A 19583-nucleotide genomic window follows, 5' to 3' on the forward strand; every position below is an offset into this window, starting at 1 on the left:
TACATTTTTCCAATTTTTGTTTTCTACTTTGACATTATGGAGTATCATGTGTAGATCAGTGACAAAACAAATCACAATTTAATCCATTTTAAATTCAGGCTGTAACAACAAAATGTGAAAAAAGTCAACGGATTAAATACTTTCTGACGGCACTACTTATCATCATGAAATTAATCCATGGTTTCCATGAGGATTTTATTGTTTCGAGTCACTGTTGATGGAATAACTAGGTTCCTTGGAGAAAAGAGAAGTGGAGGAGGGGGTAGGTGTGTTGACCTGGTTCATATGTGTGCATGTGCTTGTGTGCATTCATACAGTGCATTCAGAAAGTATTCAGACCCCTTCACTTTTTTCACATTTTGTTATGTCGTATCCTTATGCTGAAATCGTTTAAATTCATTTTTTCCCTCATCAATCTACACTCAACACCCCATAATGGGAAAACAGGATTTTAGAAAGTTTTGCAAATTTATTAAAAGAAAAAACTGAAATATCACATTGACATAAGTATTCAGACCCTTTGCTATGACACTTGAAATTTAGCTCAGGTGCCTCCCATTTCTCTTGATCATCTTTGAGATGTTTCTACACTTTGATTGGAGTCCACCTGTGGTAAATTAAATTCATTGGACATGATTTGGAAAGGCACACACCTGTCTATATAAGGTCTCACAGCTGACAATGCATATCAGAGCAAAAACCAAGCCATGAGGTCAAAGGAACTGCCTGCAGAGCTCAGAGACAGGATTGTGTCGATGCACAGATCTGGGGAAGCCTACAAAAAAATTTCTGCTGCATTGAAGGTTCCCAAGAGCACAGTGGCCTCCATAATTCTTAAATGGAAGAAGTTTGGAACAACCTGGACTCTTCCTAGAGCTGGCCACCCGGCCAAACTGAGCAATCGGGGGAGAAGGGCCTTGGTAAGAGAGGTGACAAAGAACCCGGTGGTCACTCTGGTTGAGCTCCAGAGATCCTGTGTGGAGATGGGAGAAACTTCCAGAAGGCCAACCATCACTGCAACACTCCACCGATCTGGGCTTTATGGCAGAGTGGCCAGACGGAAGCCTCTCCTCAGTGAAAGACACATGAAAGCCTGCTTGGAGTTTACAAAAAAGCACCTGAAGGACTCAGACTGTGAGAAACAAAATTCTGTGGTCTGATGAAACCAAAATTGAACTGTTTGGCCTCAATTCTAAGCGTCATGTCTGGAGGAAACCAGGCACCGCTCATCACCTGCCCAATACCATCCCAACGGTGAAGCATGGTGGTGGCAGCATCATGCTGTGGGGGTGTTTTTCAGCAGCAGGGACTGGGGGACTGGTCAGAGTTGAGAGAACAATGAACGGAGTAAAGTACAGAGATATCCTTAATGAAAACCTGAAACGGAGCGCTCAGGACCTCAGACTGGGCCGAAGGTTCACCTTCCAACAGGACAATGACCCTAAGCACACAGCCAAGACAACGCAGGAGTGGCTTAGGGACAACTCTGTGAAGGTCTTTGAGTGGCCCAGCCAGTGCCCTGACTTGAACCCCACCGAACATCTCTGGAGAGACCTGAAAATGGCTGTCCACCGACGGTCTCCATCCAACCTGACAGAGCTTGAGAGGATCTGCAGAGAAGAATGGCTGAAAATCCCCAAATCCAGGTGTGCAAAGGTTGTCGCATCATACCCAAGAAGACTCGAAGCTGTAATCGCTGCTAAAGGTGCTTCAACTAAGTACTGAGTTAAGGGTCTGAATACTTATGTCAATGTGATATTTCAGTTTTTTATTTTTAATAAATTTGCAAAGCTTTCTAAAATCCTGTTTTCTCTTTGTCATTATGGGGTATTGAGTGTAGATTGATGAGGGAAAAATGAATTTAAACGATTTCAGCATAAGGCTGCAACATAGCAAAATGTGAAAAAAGTGAAGGGGTGTGGGGGTTACCCCTTGGACACGACCTGTTTTGACCTATTTTGTCCCATGTTTTACCCTTTAATATGCTGAAGCACCTTGTTATCCACCAAAATGGATATAAAGGCAGATTTGGAATTTGAAATACACTTTAGGAGAAATTTCAAATACACATCATTATTGTTCCAAAGGTGGCGGAGTCATTATATTTTTGGGTGTGCGTCCATCCATCCGTGCATAGCAGATCTTTGTTGCTATGATAACTTGTGAACCACAAAAGGGATTTTGACTAAACCTGGTGCCATTGTTTACTATGATACAAAAATTAACTCATTAGATTTTGGGTTCAAAACGTCAAAGGTCTTTGATCACGAGATTTTACCACAATTACTTTGTGGTTTTTATTTTACCACAATTACTTGAGAACCACAGAATGGTTTTCAATCAAACTTGGCACAAGTATGGATTTCGATACAAAGCTGAACAGATTCCATTTTAGGTTTAACAGGTCAAAGGTCATTTGCCCTTTGAAACCATTTTGCAGATTATAACTTGAGTTCGAAGCATCTAAAGTTTCCTCTCTTCTCCTTTTCTCTCACACTCTTTTCATGTGACCTTTAATTAAGATCAAATGTAACAGTGGGTTGACATCTAACCCATGTGGAGACATATCCATCAACCAATTAAAAAAAAAACATTTAAACAAAATATATATTCGTTTGTTTTTCATGATGGAAACTTACAATGGAGTTTGTCAGTTGTATTTTTATGTTAATATGAAAAATTTACAATTGATGGCAATACAATATCTTATTCGTTATTGGTGTGTAGTATAATGTATGTGCCTAGTAGCTGTTTGGGTTATTTCTCCGTCATAAAGATTGGCTGTAGTCGTGTGTACTTTCTTCACATCCTTTACTGCTTGGCGTGTTTGGCTGGCAGAGTGGGCCTATCAAGCTATTTGTCCCTTACAAGAGGAGAAAGAAAGAACATGAGCTCAACTGCCACTCGATGTTCAAAAAAGAAGAGACAAAAAGCATTTCACTTTTGCCGAGCACATCCAACACAGCTTGTACGTCTCCCCCCTCCACCGACCTCCACCCTCCTGCATCAAACGGCTCTGGTTGTTTTGCATGCAACACATCTTGACATACAGGGTCTTTATAAAGTCCTTGTGCAACTCTAAATTTAATAACTTTGGATATACACATGATAGAAGAGAACTTTGACGTGTTCAGATTGGGCAAATTTAATCAATCGACGTGTTCAGAACTATGAATGGCTAATGAAAGCACAATCCATAAAGTTTTTACTCGATACAGTTAAAAATTTTAGGCTTCAAGATAAACTCCATCTTTCGTAGTACATCGTTCAATCTGATTTTAAAACTTGTTGAAAACATTCTCCAGGTGCTGCTGAGTGATTATCTGAATCGTATTTGTGATCGTTGCCCTAAGTTCACCGAAAAAATGTGGTTTTGATGACTAAACAAGTTTTACTTAGTCCCATGAGAAATATTCCTTTGGGGACAGGTCAGGCAACCGAGGTGGCCAAGACATTTGTCCACCACGTCTACCGTTCCACTTGAATGGGAAGACCTCATTCAAGAACTGTCACACATTTGAAGCATAGTGACAGGGAGCACATAGTGGTCTTAAGAGAAGAAGGTGCTATATGAAAGATTTAATTGTGGTAGTTCAGGGATAAAGAAATTCTGCAACAATGTAACACTCACCATTGACAGTTGTCTTTTCGAAAAAGAAAGGACTAATGATGCGTGCCTTCCGAAGAGCAGACCAACATTGGTTTTTGGTGAATCTCTTTCATGTTGCTCGACTTTGTGAGGTTTTTCTGTCCCACAAATGTGGTAATTGTGGTGGTCGACTTTGCCCACCGATTATGGAATGTCTCATTAAAAAATGTCACCTCGTCAAGAAACCCAGGGAAATTTTGAATTATTGGTTTGAATTGTTTACACAAATCTAACCTGGCATGGTAGTCCTCTTCCTGTCACATTTGAACTACCTGAATCTTCAAAGCATGTTCCTGCATTTTCGCTTTGAGAGTTTTGTGCAACGTTGAATGCGGAATGTTTAGTTCACCAGATGCTCATTCAAACGACTTTTAAGGACTCATTTCAAATGCTTCCTGGACGATGGCTGCAGTCTCCTCGCTGATTTGAGGCCTCCAAGATCGTGGTTTGGCACTCACTAACCCAGTTTCTATAAACTCTTTCATCCAATCGTTAATCGAGTTCCTGTGTCGTGCATCTTTCCTCTAATGATAAGTGAATTTTCTTTTCACAGCTCTTATGGACTTCTGTTCAATTTCTTCATTACACACAGTTAAACTTTTCATCTATATAATGCCACCATTTTGAATCGGTTTCAGCATCTGAAATGAAAAAAACAACAAATTGACAGAACATTAGCAACAACATAAATATAACAAACCTTTCTGAATTATGCTTTCATGTGCCGTTTACAGTTTGCTTCTATTAATGTTTGTAATGAGTACGTCCAAAGCTGTAAAAGTTTAAAGTTGCACAAAGACTTTATAAACACTAATTTCACCTGCATTCTGTCAGACTGTGGTGCTGCCTTTGTTGGATTGCATGATATCTGATGGGAGAGGAAAGAACCAAATCAACACTTCTGGATTTTCAGTCGATTTCGATGTTCCCATTAAGTACCTGCACCTGATCAAAACAATTTAATTGCAATCTCTGAAATCCCATTATCTCCCATGATGACACATTATCAATGAATTATTGGATTCTCCATCAGATAGGTTCAGCACACTACATTAATTCACATTTTTTATTATCTATTTTGATTGCTTCCTTGTTCATCATTTACCATACAGCAAGCAGTAAGAATTGCTGGCTTTCTACCATAACTGCTTTTGCCATGCAACAACTTCAAACCCCTTTTGATATTTGGCATACGAGTGCAGCACCACGGCTGTGAGCATGCATACTCTCAACTGCAATATCATATCTCTCTTTACTGACTGTATGCTCATCATTGAGTTGTATATTGTGGGTTTTATTCGACTATCAATTGCTATCCCATGTGACATTGCATTGCGACTGTTGGCCAAGAAAGTTTTAAGCCAGCTAGTTATTATCATCTTTGCTTACCGCAATGTCTGCCAGCAGGCACTTTACTCTATATAAGTATGCAGTGGTTGGTTTTTGTGCTGTTAAAATGCAGTTTCTGATACTGTTCGTTAGGGTTCCCCATCACCCTAACTTCCTCCGTCGTGACTGAATACGCACAACATTCAGTAACTGTTTGTGGCTGGCTTTCTGCAATAATGCAGAATAGTGTCGCGTCTACCCTGTAGTGAAGACCTCAGGGCGACAGATGACCAAAATGAGCTTTAACTCCGAGGCGTATACCCAAAAATACGGCGGTGTTATCTCTGGTGCACGCGGGGAAGGATACTGAGGTCCTTACCTGCATGGATGGACACGACGGGGGTTTAACCGAACCGACAAACAAATAAACACACAGGACAAGAAATTGAAAGTCAACAAGGAATGATTTAATGAAAATAATGCAAGCAAAAGGAATGTGCGGTAAACTAAAATTCTTAAATGATGATCCTACACTCAGACTCAAAGACACGAACAATGGAAAAATGAAAGTAAAAATAAATGCCGGATGTCGTGTAGCCACTTAGCTCCGGTCTCAACGATGGTTTGGTGGCGTCACAGATCCCGCGTCCCTGCGCGGGAAAACACGCGCTGGCGCGAAGTCGCATTCACCGCCAGACGCCGGTGCGAAGCAAACAGGCCAGAGCTCCTCCCTTGGTCCTTCTTGTTCGGCTGCACTGAGCTAAGACCGTCCCGAATCACTCTTGGTGTCTTTTCCCACAAGTGTACGCACCAGAGAGAGCCAACAATGCTGCGACCGTCTGCCACGCAGCCAGTACCAGAGAGAGAGAATAAATGAGCATCCGCTTGTTACGAATACCGGAACAGAGAGAGAGAAAATTGCGACCGCTCACGATGACGCCCAGCACAGAGCGAGAGAAAATGGCGGTCGCTTCGCTTTTTCTTTCTCCGTTCTCGAAGGTTCCCTCTGACGTCACACTCACTCCAATCACCGAGCGCCCTCGAATTGTCCCAACCAATCGTCCTTCGGGGCATGGCCTCACGGCCATTCTTGACGTCCATCGAGAATATTCGGCTGGGTGGGATCGTAATGTCTGAGTACTGTTGGTGATTATGGTGGTTGTGGCAATGTGCCGATTGCATGGCTGGCCGAGTGAATTTTATAAGAACAAAGGGAAAAATCGCAAGGGCAATTACACACTGGGAATTTATCCTTATGCCCTACCTAGAGTCCCTGTATAGAGAGAGTTACGACAACCCGGAATTAGAAGCCATTTTGTTTCCATTGTTTGCGCCACGCACTAGTGCACTGCCCGCTACTGTGTATACATTGTGCGTAACCTAGTACAAAATTTGAGTGCCTACATTGTGTAATTTGAGATTTGCACCGTGCCCCTCGCTTTTGATATGATTTTCTCTTAGTCCAAGATAAGAATCAGATTTTGTTTATTGCAATAATATTTGTTCAGAAATGTAGTTTTATGTGGGGAGGAGAGGGGGAAAACGAATAAAAGGGAAAGAGGGGACAGGAAGTGCCTATCATTTTCTGGACTACCTTGCTCTCTTGCGTCTTACTTTCTTGACTAGCATGCATGCACACAAAGCCGACAATGTGAACATTTTCAAATCTCTGTCAAAGACTCATTTATTTGAAAATGCCTACATCTGATTATATCTTAGGTTTTCTTCTTGTATAATTTGTATTTGTATATTCATACTCGGTCTTGCCGGCGAGGTTTCGTTTATTCGCAGCTGTCCACACTCTCCATCGAAATCAAAGTTAAGTAATTGTTCCCATTTGTATTTTCGTTATAACTGTATTTATTTATGGTGTTGTACGTATCGTGTGTCCCGAGGAAGATTTTCGGTGCAAATCTTTCGTACCTGTATAGAAAATCGTGTTAAATCGTGCCGTGTCTTTTGAGGCCTTGTACAGTGTACAACCTTGAGGCTTTGTTTTCCTCTCAGCGGTCCGTCTTTTGTGCTCCAATAACTTTCGTTCTCTGCTTTTCCCAGTCTTTTCACCCCATAGCCTACTTCCTTGTTTAAAATCAACTCAAAAAAATATATATATATATATTTCCTTCTCTGTTCTTATTCCTTGTTCTCATTCGTTTATTCGTTCTTATTCGTTCGTTCGTTCTTCGAACGACGTTCACTGTTATTACTGTTACTGTAATAACAGTTATTACTGTTAACGTTCACTGTTATTAACCTTATAAATATAATGTTTACACTTTCTCCTCAAGTTCTGTATTCCGTCATATATTATAACACCTTTTTCTTCTTCTTCTTTAAAAGGTTGCTTTCGACTTGCTCACCAAATCCATCCATCCCCCAAAAAAATTCCATCTCTTTCAGTGCCTCTTTTCTACATTCCCTAAACTCTCCTGCACTCCATCCTCCCTCCAGCGTCCTTAAACGTATTTTTGACTCGAAGGTCACAAGAAACTCATTTTGCAATAAATGTTCGTTTCCCATTAATCGTACACTTTCTAAAATCCAATCTCACCCCTCCCCTACAAATCTTCCCCATAACCCCTCCCATCCAAATCTTCCCCATCACCCCTCCCCTCCAAATCTTCCCCCTTGCCACTCCCCTCCTAATCCTCCCCATCACCCATCCCTTTCAAATCTCCCCCTTTCCCCTTCTCTCCTAAACTCCCCCCACACCCCTCCCCTCCAAGACTCCCCTCGCCCTCCCCTCCTTGACTCCCCCCTTACCCCTCCCCTCCAAATCTCCCCCATATCCCATCCCTTTCAAATCCCTGCCCTTGTCCCTTCCCTCCTAAACTCCCCCCTCGGCCCTCCCCTTCAAATCTCCCCACCCTCATTTCTTCTCAATTTCACCCCTCTCACTCCCCCTCCTCAAAGCGTCCTCCCCACTTCTTCCCTCTTCCAACTCTCACCTCCATCTCCCCCAACCTTCTGCCTCGCTCTTCCCCCTCCTCAAATAACACCTCATTGTGCCTCACCCAATCACCATCAAACCTTTTGTCCGCCCCATCCTTCCCTTTCTCCGAGCTATTCTGAAATCTCTGACACACCTTCAACAGCTCTCCCTACCTCTTCCACCTCTTCCACATCTTACCCTACCCCTCCTCCCCCCTGTTCTGTATCCGATGCTCCCCCTTCCTCTTCATTAACGGTATGGACCTCAAACATCCGGGGCCTTCGTTCAAACTCAACTGATCTCTCCATACAGGTTGCTTCTGTCAAACCAGACGTGATCTGCTTAACAGAAAATTTCCTCCTTCATGATATCTCTGATTCCTTAGTATCTCTCCCGGGTTACTCCCTCCTCCGGTATGATAGACCTGAGCCTCGTCCTGGAGGTGGGGTTGCTATCTTTATCAAAAACTCTTTTCCTCACTCGCCCTGCACTGCACTCTCTCCACCTCACCCCCACGAATACCTCTGGCTATGGCTTCCCCTTCGCTCCCACCTCTTGTTCATATGTGTGTTGTACCGTCCACCAAACAGTGATGACTCCATCTACATCTCGCTGTCTGATAATATGGACCAACTTCTGTCTACTCATCCTAACTCTCTCTTCCTCATATGTGGTGATTTCAATTGTCACCATGCCAGTTGGCTGGGTGTGGGTACCTCTCTCACCAGCCATGGCTCCTCAGCAAAGGACTTCTGCGACTCACTGGGACTGACATAATCTGTCAATTTCCCGACCCGGATCTCAGTCAATGGAGCATCTTCTCTTCTGGACTTGGTTATGACTAACTTCCCTGAAAATGTCTGCTGCTCTTCTTCTGCTCCAATCGGCTCATCTGATCATGTGCTTGTTAAAGTGGACATCTCTCTGACCATTCTCAGGGAGCCTCCTCAGCGTCGACGAGTCTGGCATTTCACTCAGGCCAACTGGCACGGTCTTCAAGCAGCCATCAATCATCTGGACTGGTCTCCCATCGCTACCACCTCTGACATCAACTCATCCTGGGAATTCTTCCAAAGTAAATTGCTCTCTCTCATGCACAGATTTATCCCATCTCGTCTTCAGTTGTCATACCCTTCCTCCCGTCCATGGTACACGGTATCTTGTGGTGAGGCTGTTGCAAAGAAACAACTTGCCTTCGTCTCCTGGAAAGCAAATCCAAAGGAAGGAAATCTCATTTCCTTTCACAAAGCCCGAAACAAGTGTGTGTCCACCCTCAGGAGAGCCAGGAAACAATATCTCTCCGTTCTCAAGACCGAACTCTCTTATCTGTCTCCCTCTTCCAAATCCTGGTGGCATCTGGTCAAATCTGTTTCTGGTGTTTGTTCCCCCTCCATCCCCTCCCTTACCTCAAACGGCTACACAGCTGACTCCGCACGTGAAAAAGCTGAATGCCTCAACTCTGTGTTTGCCTCTAAATCTTGTGTCCCAAACCCATCCCTCTCTGCACCCGTCGTACCCAGCTGCTCCTGGACTCCGTGTCCTTTCCTCCTGACAAGGTGGAAAAGTTTCTGTCAACCCTCGACTCTGATTCTGCAACTGGACCTGACGGCATCAGCCCACGGGTCCTAAAATCCTGTTCTTCCGCTCTTTCACTCCCTCTCTCTGTTCTCTTCACCCTCTCTTTTGCTCAAGGTCAACTGCCATCTGCTTGGAAATCAGCCAACATCACCGCTTTGCACAAAAAAGGTGCAAAAACAGATCCTAGCAACTACAGACCAATCAGCCTTCTCCCAATTATCAGCAAAGTCATGGAATCCATCATTGCTTCGGATATGAAATCCTTCCTCTTCTCCAATGGCTTGATCTCTGATCATCAATTTGGTTTCAGACCAGGTCACTCTACCCTGGACATGCTGCTTCTGCTGTCTCAACAATGGATGGAGGTCCTCAATGCCAAACAGGAAATTAGAGCTGTCTCCCTCGACATATCACGTGCCTTCGATACGGTCTGGCACCCCGCTCTGCTCACCAAACTCGCCTCCTTTGGTATCCATGGAAATCTCCACGAATGGCTGGCGGACTTCCTCTCTCGTCGTAGTCAACGTGTGGCCCTGAATGGGTTTCTCTCATCTCCTCTTCCTGTTCAGGCTGGAGTTCTCCAAGGCAGTGTTCTGGGCCCTGTGCTTTTTCTGGTCTTCATCAATGATCTCTCTGACTCTCTTGAAAATCCTCTCTATCTCTTGGCTGATGACTCCACTCTCTGCCGCTCCATTCCTCATCCCTCAGATTGGCAGTCTGCAGCCTCCTCACTCTCTGCAGACCTGGACAAAATCACAGACTGGGCAAACAAGTGGAACATGTCTTTCAATCCTGACAAATCTCACACTCTTACGATATCTCTCCGAAAAGACCGACTGGACAACCCTCCCATCTACTTTCTGAATATTCCTCTCCAAGAAGTTCTGTCACTCAAGCTTTTGGGTCTCACTATCTGCCATGATCTTTCCTGGGAAAACCACATTTCCAAGCTGGCCTCCAAAGCCAGTCGCCGACTGGGCATCCTCCGTCGTGCGAAGTCCTTCCTTGGCACACCTGAGCTCCTCACCACATACAAGGCTTTCATCCGCAGCTCAATGGAATACTGCTCTCCCCTCTGGGCTGGTGCTCCTGCCTCACACCTAGCTCGTCTTCACGCTGTTGAAACCAAAGCGTTCAGAATCATTGGAATCTCCCGCGATGACGCTATCTCCGAGGGCCTTTCACTTACTCACCGCAGGCAGGTTGGTGGTCTTTCCGTCTTCTACCGACTCCTCTCCGGCCTTGCTCCCCCAGCTCTCTCTGGGCTCTGTCCCCCAAATATTCCTGCAGGTCGCACAAGATCTGCCTGCAACCCTCTTATGTTTAAACTGCCAAAATCAAGACTCTCTGCTCACCTTCACTCCTTCTTTCCTATTTTCTCCTGCCTCTGGAACAAACTCCCTCACTCTCTTCAATCCCACTCCTCCCTCCAGGTCTTTAAAACGGCTGTTCACCACCATCTCTTATCTTCCCCAATCCAAAACCTTGAACTTTTCTACCCCCGCTAATTTCACCCCAAATCCACTTTTTTGAGGTGACTTTTGTCTTCTTTCCTGGAAGTCCTTGGTGTCCTTGCGTTTTATACCTATCCTGCCTCCCCCCAGGCCCTCTGCCTCCCACACATCTCCCGATGTCCCTGCCCTCAAATATTGTGTTTGTATGCTTCCTCCCCTTCTCTCCCCATCTTGTCGACCGCTCCCATTTTTATATACTTTGTTTACATGTTTGTTTGATTTGTTTGTTTGATAAATGTTAGCTCTTTGACGAGCCTCGACTCTGTATACAAAAAAACAAAAAAAAAAATCTCATGGGCTTTCTTCACTTTGCTAAGTGCTTAGAGGCTCCTGCAATTTACGCTATATAAATTCCTATTATTACCTTCGCAAAAGCGGAAGGTTATGTTTTGATCGCTGTGTATTTATTTGTATGTCTGTGTGTGTGTGTGTGTGTATGTTATTCGCATAACTCAAAAAGTATTCAACCGAATTGCATGAAATTTGGTGGGATGATTGGTTATTATACGGGACACATTTGATTAGATTTTGGGAGCAATCGGGTCAAAGGTCAAGGTCAAGGTCACGAAAAGGTCAAAATCGTATTTTTACCATAGCGCGGTCAATTTTTATCCAATTGGCATGCAACTAATGCCAAAATGTTCAGAATTCAATGCCCGATCTTGTGATATACGACATGACCCAGTGAAGACATTACCCTTGTTAGCGGTTGGGGGTCAAAGGTCAGGGGGGTCACGACCTTGCAAAATGTGCGTTTTTTGTCATAACTCGGTCAATTCTTATCCGATTTGCATGAAATCAGCACCAAACTGTTCACTGTTCTGTTCTCTACACTCCCATGCCAAGTACAGAACAGTAGCTGCGGCGAAGGTATGCGCTCTACCGAGTGCCCGTTCTAGTTATAACAAGATTCCCTTAAACCCATCTTGACAAATGATAGAAATGTTGATTTTAAATATGAAAATTAAAAAGTAATTTAACTTTTCATGTAGGCGCACTGGGAGAAATACATATGCACAATTAAATTGTAATTATATAAAAGGCCCAGAAATTGTAATCCAGACTTGCAATGGAAGAGTATGCATGTAAAACATACCCGTTTTTCATAGCAATGTACAATTAGTTGTATGGTGTACATCTAAAAATTCTTAACTATTCCAAATTACATATAATCACACAACTTTGAATACCTAAAATTAGAATCAGGTGCACCAGCTCAGGTGCAAATGATTAGAACATCGTTAGAGAGGATCTTGGAGGAACCTGTCTTATTTAAACCTCAGACACTTAGTTTGGTTTGCTCTTTGTTGTTGATGTGTGCGGCGTCACCATGCCTAGATCAAAAGAGCTCTCTGAGGCCTTCAGAAAGAAGGTTATAGATAGATAAAGGTGATATAATGACAAATATCATGAAACATTTACATTTTGTAGTCCATTGTATAATTTAAATAAACATAAATGCAAATTTCGCATGTGGAAATAGTAAGTACACCCCTACATTTATCACTACTTAAAATACCTAAAATTAGAATCAGGTGCATCAGCTCAGGTGCAAGTGATTAGAACATCGTTAGAGAGGATCTTGGAGGAACCTGTCTTATTTAAACCTCAGACATTTAGTTTGGTTTGCTCTTTGTTGTTGATGTGTGCGGCGTCACCATGCCTAGATCAAAAGAGCTCTCTGAGGCCTTCAGAAAGAAGGTTATAGATGCCTACGAGTCTGGGAAGGGATTTTAAAAGATCTCCAAACAATTTGAAATCAGTCATTGGACTGTCCAGAAGATCATCTACAAGTGGAGAAGATTCCAAACAACTGCCAACTTGTTCAGGCCAGGCAGCCCCAGCAAGTTCAGCCCGAGAGCAGACCGCAAGATGCTGAAAGAAGTCTCTAAGAACCCCAGAATCTCATCACAGGAACTACAGGTAGCTCTTGCCACTGTTGATGCACGAGTCTGCCATTAGAAAGAGGCTGCACAAATTTGATCTACATGGGAGGTGTGCCAGGGGGAGACCTTTGCTGTCCAGAAAGAACATCAGGGCAAGACTAAAGTTTGCCAATGAACACCTAGGCAAAGACCAGCACTTCTGGAACAATGTGCTCTGGACAGATGAGTCAAAGGTAGAGCTATTTGGCCACAGTACCAGAAGACATGTTTGGCGAAACCCAAAGACAGTATTTGACCACAAGAACCTGATACCAACTGTAAAGCATGGTGGTGGAAATATTATGTTTTGGGGCAGCTTTGCTGCATCAGGGCCTGGGCATCTCACCATCATAGAATCCACTATGAATTCTTCATTGTACCACAGGGTGCTTGAGGATAATGTGAGGCCATCTGTCAGAAAGTTGAAGCTCAACCGAATGTGGATCTTGCAACATGACAATGACCTAAACATACCAGTAAATCCACCAAGGAATGGCTGAAAAGAAAGAAATGGAGTGTTCTGGAATGGCCAGGTCAAAGCCCGGATCTAAATCCCATCGAGATGTTGTGGGGGGATTTGAAACGAGCTGTGCATGCAAGAAACCCCTCAAACATCGCACAGCTGAAAGAATTCTGCATGGAGGAGTGGGCAAAAATTTCTCCCAGTCGATGTCAGAGACTGGTAGACAGTTATAAGAAACGCCCACTTGAGGTTCTTTCTGCCAAAGGGGGCAATACCACCTATTAGAGCCCAGGGTGTACTTACTTTTTCCACATGTGAAATTTGCATTTATGTTTATTTAAATTATACAATGGGCTACAAAATGTAAATGTTTCATGATATTTGTTATATTATATCACCAATATTGTTGAAATGAAGGTCAAATAGCTGTATGTTGAAATATGTTGAAAAAGTCAAAACTTTACATGGGGTGTACTTACTTGTTCACGTGACTGTACATGTACATAATAATAATAACAATAATAACGATTTATATAGCGCCTTAGCATGAAATGAACAAAGCGCTTCACAACATATCTTGAAGACTACAACTTACATTACACAATCTTAGAAGAATACGACTTAAAGCTACTTTTCAAAAAATACAATTAAGTTACTTTGGAAATAAATGTGTTTTGAGTTTTGATTTGAAAGTTTTTATGTTGTGTGAGGTCCGAATATTTATAGGTAGTTTGTTCCAGAGGGCAGGTACTGAGTTGCAAAAGGCTTATAGTTATATAGTTATATAGTAGAATAGGTAGTTTTACACTAGAATAGGTAGTTTTTTCATGAACTCCGAATAGTTATAGGTAGTTTGTCCCAGAGGGCAGGTACTGAGTTGCAAAAGGCTTATAGTTATATAGTTATATAGTAGAATAGGTAGTTTTACACTAGAATAGGTAGTTTTTTCATGAACTCCGAATAGTTATAGGTAGTTTGTTCCAGAGGGCAGGTACTGAGTTGCAAAAGGCTTTGTCCCCGTATGGCATATGAGTTCTATTACAGACAAGGAGAGTCTTATCAGCGTGTGATCTTAAGTATTTGGCGTCATTAGAATGAGTGTGAGTATTAAAGACAATACTCACATTATTAAGTATTATTAAAGACAACAAACAAAGCCAGACAATAAAATAGAGCGTTCCTCGTATGTATTCAATGCAAGGCCAGAAACACGTGAAGATCGGACAGGAAACAACATGGCGTCCACAGACCACGTGACCAATTTTTTTCACACTTCATGTCGCAACTCTCTCTATACAGGGACTCCAGCCCTATCTAATTAGCATAGCTCCACCCCTCGCATGGAGATACATAAACACTTACACGGACATTCGGCCCTAACTTGCATTACCTACCCCCACACACGTAACAATAGCATATAAGACTTCATATGAAAGTAAAACTCAAGCGAGCGACAAATTAGTGGCATGCGTCATTGTCTCCTGCACTGAATTCCATGTGAATCACGATTCTTTTCCAATTAAAGAAATTGTGACCCTCATGTAACTAAATTTGTGCATCATGTTCACTGAAGTGATTTTTCTCAGACAAACATGCTGAATAAGGTTATTTCTTATTAAAAGTGCCCCTGCTGCCAAATAACAAGCATTTCATTGGATAACTTTATTTTGTAGGTGTGTTGACAAGTTTAATTTATAGTACCAAACTAATATTTAATCAACTTGAGTTTTTATGCATACATTTTATTATAATGAATGTTGTTGTATGGATTTTTGTTCTGTAATATTTATTCATCACTCATTATACAAGGAAAGGTAAATTCAGGGATGAAGTGCATTGCATCAATAACCAAATAACTTTGCAGAACACCAAACATAGGGAATGATGAGTAACATTGTTGTAGGAATCAATCAAGTCCACAACTTTGTCCCATAGGTAGGTTTAATAACAATCAGATCTCTGGCATCATCCTCTAGAATACAATCATGCAATATATATCAGGATCTTGGCATCATATAGGAAGGATCGATAATATTAGTCAATGCAAGCAAGCCTAATATCAGCGGGTACGTACCATCCGAGTGTACATGTCATAGAATAATGTCGCAGGAGTGGCCCGGAGTCGCGGACGTCCGAGGTCTTATAGACGCCTCTCAGTGGTTTAAGTGAGCATCACACCTGGGTTCAACTTTGATACATTTTCACAACAAACATCAATACAGAATTGAAGGAACCATTGAAACGCGCAATACAGGCAAATATCATGAGGATTTGTTTTTAATGTGGTAAGGGTAGTTCCAGGGAAGAATTTAATTATACAGTGCCTTCAGAAAGTATTCATACCCATTGACTTTTTCACATTTTATTGTGTTGCAGCCTGAATATAAACGGGTTAAATTGAGATTTTTTTTGTCACTGGTCCACATATAATAAATACCACATAATGCCAAAGTGGATTTTTTTTTTTTTTAGAAATATTTACAAAATAATTAAAAATGAAATGCGCAAATATCTAATTACCTCCATCACCAAAGGTGAATGGAGGTTATGTTTTCACCCCTGTGTTTGTCTGTCCGTCCGTTTGTTTGTGAACAAAATATCTCAAGAAGTTGTGGACGGATTCAGACGAAATTTGCCAGAAAGGTAGCGTATGTGACAAGGACGAAATGATTAGATTTTGGTGAAGATCCGGATTGGGATGCGGCTACTATAATTTTTAAAGTGATTCTTCACCTTTGGGAGATGGGGCCCAAAAACGATACATAGCAGGATATCTCAAAAAGTTATGGATGTATTTGGACGAAACTTGTTGGACAGGTTGGGTGTGTTACCAGGAAGAATCGATTCAATTTTGGTGAAGATCTGGATCCAGCTAGTAGAATTTCTTAAGCGATTCTTCACCATTGAGTGATATGGCCAACCAGGTGGAGGTATGCTCTCTACTGAGTGCCGTTCTTGTTTACATATGTATTCCACCCCCTGTGTCAATACTTCATAGAAGCGCCTTTGGCAGCGATTATATCTTCGAGTCTTCTTGGGTATGTCTGTATCAGCTTTAAATATCAGAAATTGGGGAGTTTCTCCCATTTGTCCTTGTAGATTTGCTCAAGCTCTGTCAAGTTGGATGGGGAGCGTTGGTGAACAGCAATCTTCAAGTCTTTCCAAAGATTCTCAATAGGATTCAAGTCTGGTCTTTGGCTGGGCCACTCAAGGACTTTCACATTCTTGTTCTGAAGCCATTCCAGTGTTGCTTTGGTTGTATGCTCCGGGTCATTTTCCTGATGGAACGTAATCTTCGCCCCAGTGTCAGGTCTTTTGCACTCTGAAGCAGGTTCTCCTCAAGACTGAAAAGCATCCCCAGAGCATGATGCTGCCACAACCTTACTTCACAGTCAATGGTGTTAAATGGCTGATGAGCTGTGCTCAGTTTCTGCCAGACGTAGCGCTTTGTATTCAGGCCAAAGAGTTCATTTTTCTTGTCAGATCATATAATATTTTGCCTCAAGGTCTGAGACTCTTTAATGTGCCTTTTTGCAAACTCCAGGCATGTGCCTTTTTCTCAGGAGTGGCCTCCATCAGGCTACTCTCGCATTAACCCCAGATTTGTGAAGTGCTGCAGAGCCTTATCCTTCTGGCAGGTTCTCCCATCTCAGCCAAGGAACTTTGTAGTTCTGTCAGAGTGATCATTGGGTTCTTGGTCACCTCCCTGACCAAGGTCCTTCTTGCCCGGTTGCTCAGTTTGATTAGACGGCCAGCTCTAGGAAGAGTCTGGGTAGTTCCATATTTTTTCCATTTCCTAATGATGAAGCTCACTGTGCTCTTGGGATCTTTCAACACCCTAGAAATTGTTTTATATCCTTCCCCAGATCTAGGCCTTCTCAAAATTATATCTCGGAGTTCTATGGACAGTTCCTTGAACTTCATGGTGGAGTTTCTGCTCTGACATGCACTGTCAACTGTGAGACCTTATATAGAAAGGTGTGTTTCTTTCTAAATCATGTCCAATCAATTGAATTGGTCACAGGTGGACTCCAATCAAGTTGTAGAGACATCTCAAAGATGATCAGAGTAAATTGGATGCACTTGAGCTCAATTTGGAGTGTCACAGCAAGGGGTTGAATACCTATTAACTCAAGACATTTCAGGTATTCATTTTTAATTAGTTTGTAAAAATTTCCAATTTTTTTTTTCCACTTTGACATTATGTGGTATCATGTGTAGATCAGTGACAAAACAAATCACAATTTAATCCATTTTAAATTCAGGCTGTAACAACAAAATGTGAAAAAAGTCAAGGGGTGTATACTTTCTGAAGGCACTGTACTTATCATCATGCAATTAATTAATGGTTTCCACGAGGATTTTATTGTATCGAGTCACTGTTGATGGAATAACTAGGTTCCTTGGAGAAAAGAAAAGGGGAGGAGGGGGTTGGTGTGTTGACCTGGTCATATGTGTGGCATGTGCTTGTGTGCATTCATATGCATGTGCTGTTGTGTGCAGGCGATGGTGTGTTGTGTATTTGAAAGCACGTGCATTTGCCCACGTGCAGGTGTTTGTTTTCCCGTGTATGTGTGTTTGTGCATGTTCGCCCATGTCCGTGCTTGCCCGTTTCCGCATCAACACACCCGCCCCCTCCTCCTGTTCTCTTTTCTCCAAGGAACCTAGTTATGCACGTGATGTGTATTTGTGCTGGGTCAGTCCATTGGTTAATGACTGTAGTGCGTACCATATGTTGATACGTTGCTGGGCCTTTGTCGCACTGCGAATATGGTGAATGTCACCACCAGGTGGCTTCTGGCATGAGTCCCAAGGTTGGTTTTTTTCATTTGGTGAAGGTACGAGTGTCCCTTTGAGACCTCGGTCAAAACTTTAACATCCATAACAGTGGGATATGGAGGGGGTAGGGAGAGATAAATATGGAAAGTGATTATAGATCAAGCCAAGTCTGTGCAACTGTGAAGCATGGGTAAGGATAGTGTTGTCGAATTTAATTGATAAGTAAGGAGTGAGGTTCTGAAAGTTAATTGGGAAAATGAAGAGATTTGGTGAGAGGTTAGCCATTAAGTTTTGAGTGGTGAGAGGTTATCCAGTCGTACTGTATATCCTACATGGTTCTCCACAAACCGAACTTTGGAGAGTGTAACAAGAGTTTTTTTTTTTAAAGTTTTTTTTTTTTTTTTGTATACAGGATCGAGGCTCGTGAAAGAGCTAACATTTATCACACAAAAAATCAAACCGACACATAAAACATATAATAAGGGGAGCAGCAGACAAGATGGGGAGAGAAGGGGAAGCATAAACACAACATTTGAGAGCAGGGACATTGGGAGATCTGTGGGAGGGAGAGGGCTTGCGGGGAGTAGGCGTGGGAAGGGGGGAGGGTGGGAGAAGTATAAAACACAAGGACAATGCAAGGACTTCCAGGAAAGAAGTTGGTATTTCAAAAAAGTGGATCTGGGGTGAAATCTACGGGGGTAGAAAAGATCAAGGTTTTGTATGGGGGAAGATAAGAGATAGTGGTGAACAGCTGTTTTAAAGACCTGGAGGGAGGAGTGGGATTGAAGAGAGTGAGGGAGTTTGTTCCAGAGGTGGGAGAAAAGAGGAATGAAAGAGTGAAGGTGAGCAGAGAGTCTTGATTTTGGCAGTTTAACCATAAGAGGGTTGCTGGCAGATCTTGTGCGACCTGTAGGAATATTTGGGGGACAGAGCACAGACAGGGCTGGGGCAGCAAGGCCGGAGAGGAGTCGGTAGAAGACAGAAAGATCACCAACCTGCCTGCGGTGAGTAAGTGAAAGGCCCTCGGAGTTAACTTCATCGGTTACAGTGATGGAGATTGAGCTATATCACCGAGCACCGTCAGGGCATACCATGAGAGGTCACATTACATAATCGTATTGAGTGTAGGGAGTGGAGTAGGAATGTGTTAACTTCCAACTATGATGATTTGGAATCACAGTGTTGCGAGTTGATGACAAACGGACCATTGGTGACCAGGGTGAGGGATGTTTCTGTGCATTGATGGTGGTAAGAGTATGATTGTCATGATTCATGGACGTCTTGGGAAATGAGGTGGAACACATGTTGGATGTGTGTATACTCGACATTCGAGGAGCTTCGAGGTAAAGGAGAGAACTGAGATAGAATCAAAGTTTGAGACAAAGTTCAGATTCATGGAGTGCTTTTCATTAAC

General features: G+C 42.7%; 1 protein-coding gene across 2 annotated transcripts in view; it reads left to right on the forward strand.

The window, feature by feature from the left end:
* Positions 1-19583, forward strand: part of LOC137428758 (deformed epidermal autoregulatory factor 1 homolog) — a 242802-nt gene that overhangs the window by 128445 nt on the left and 94774 nt on the right. For both annotated transcript variants that reach the window (XM_068118657.2, XM_068118662.2), the window contains exon 7: positions 2839-2968. In XM_068118657.2, the coding sequence (XP_067974758.1) occupies positions 2839-2968 (130 nt within the window). The remainder of the gene's footprint in view (positions 1-2838; positions 2969-19583) is intronic.

The sequence above is a fragment of the Myxine glutinosa genome, chromosome 1 (assembly GCF_964187855.1).
Source record: "Myxine glutinosa chromosome 1, kmMyxGlut1.1, whole genome shotgun sequence".
Classification (NCBI taxonomy): Eukaryota; Metazoa; Chordata; class Myxini; order Myxiniformes; family Myxinidae; genus Myxine; species Myxine glutinosa.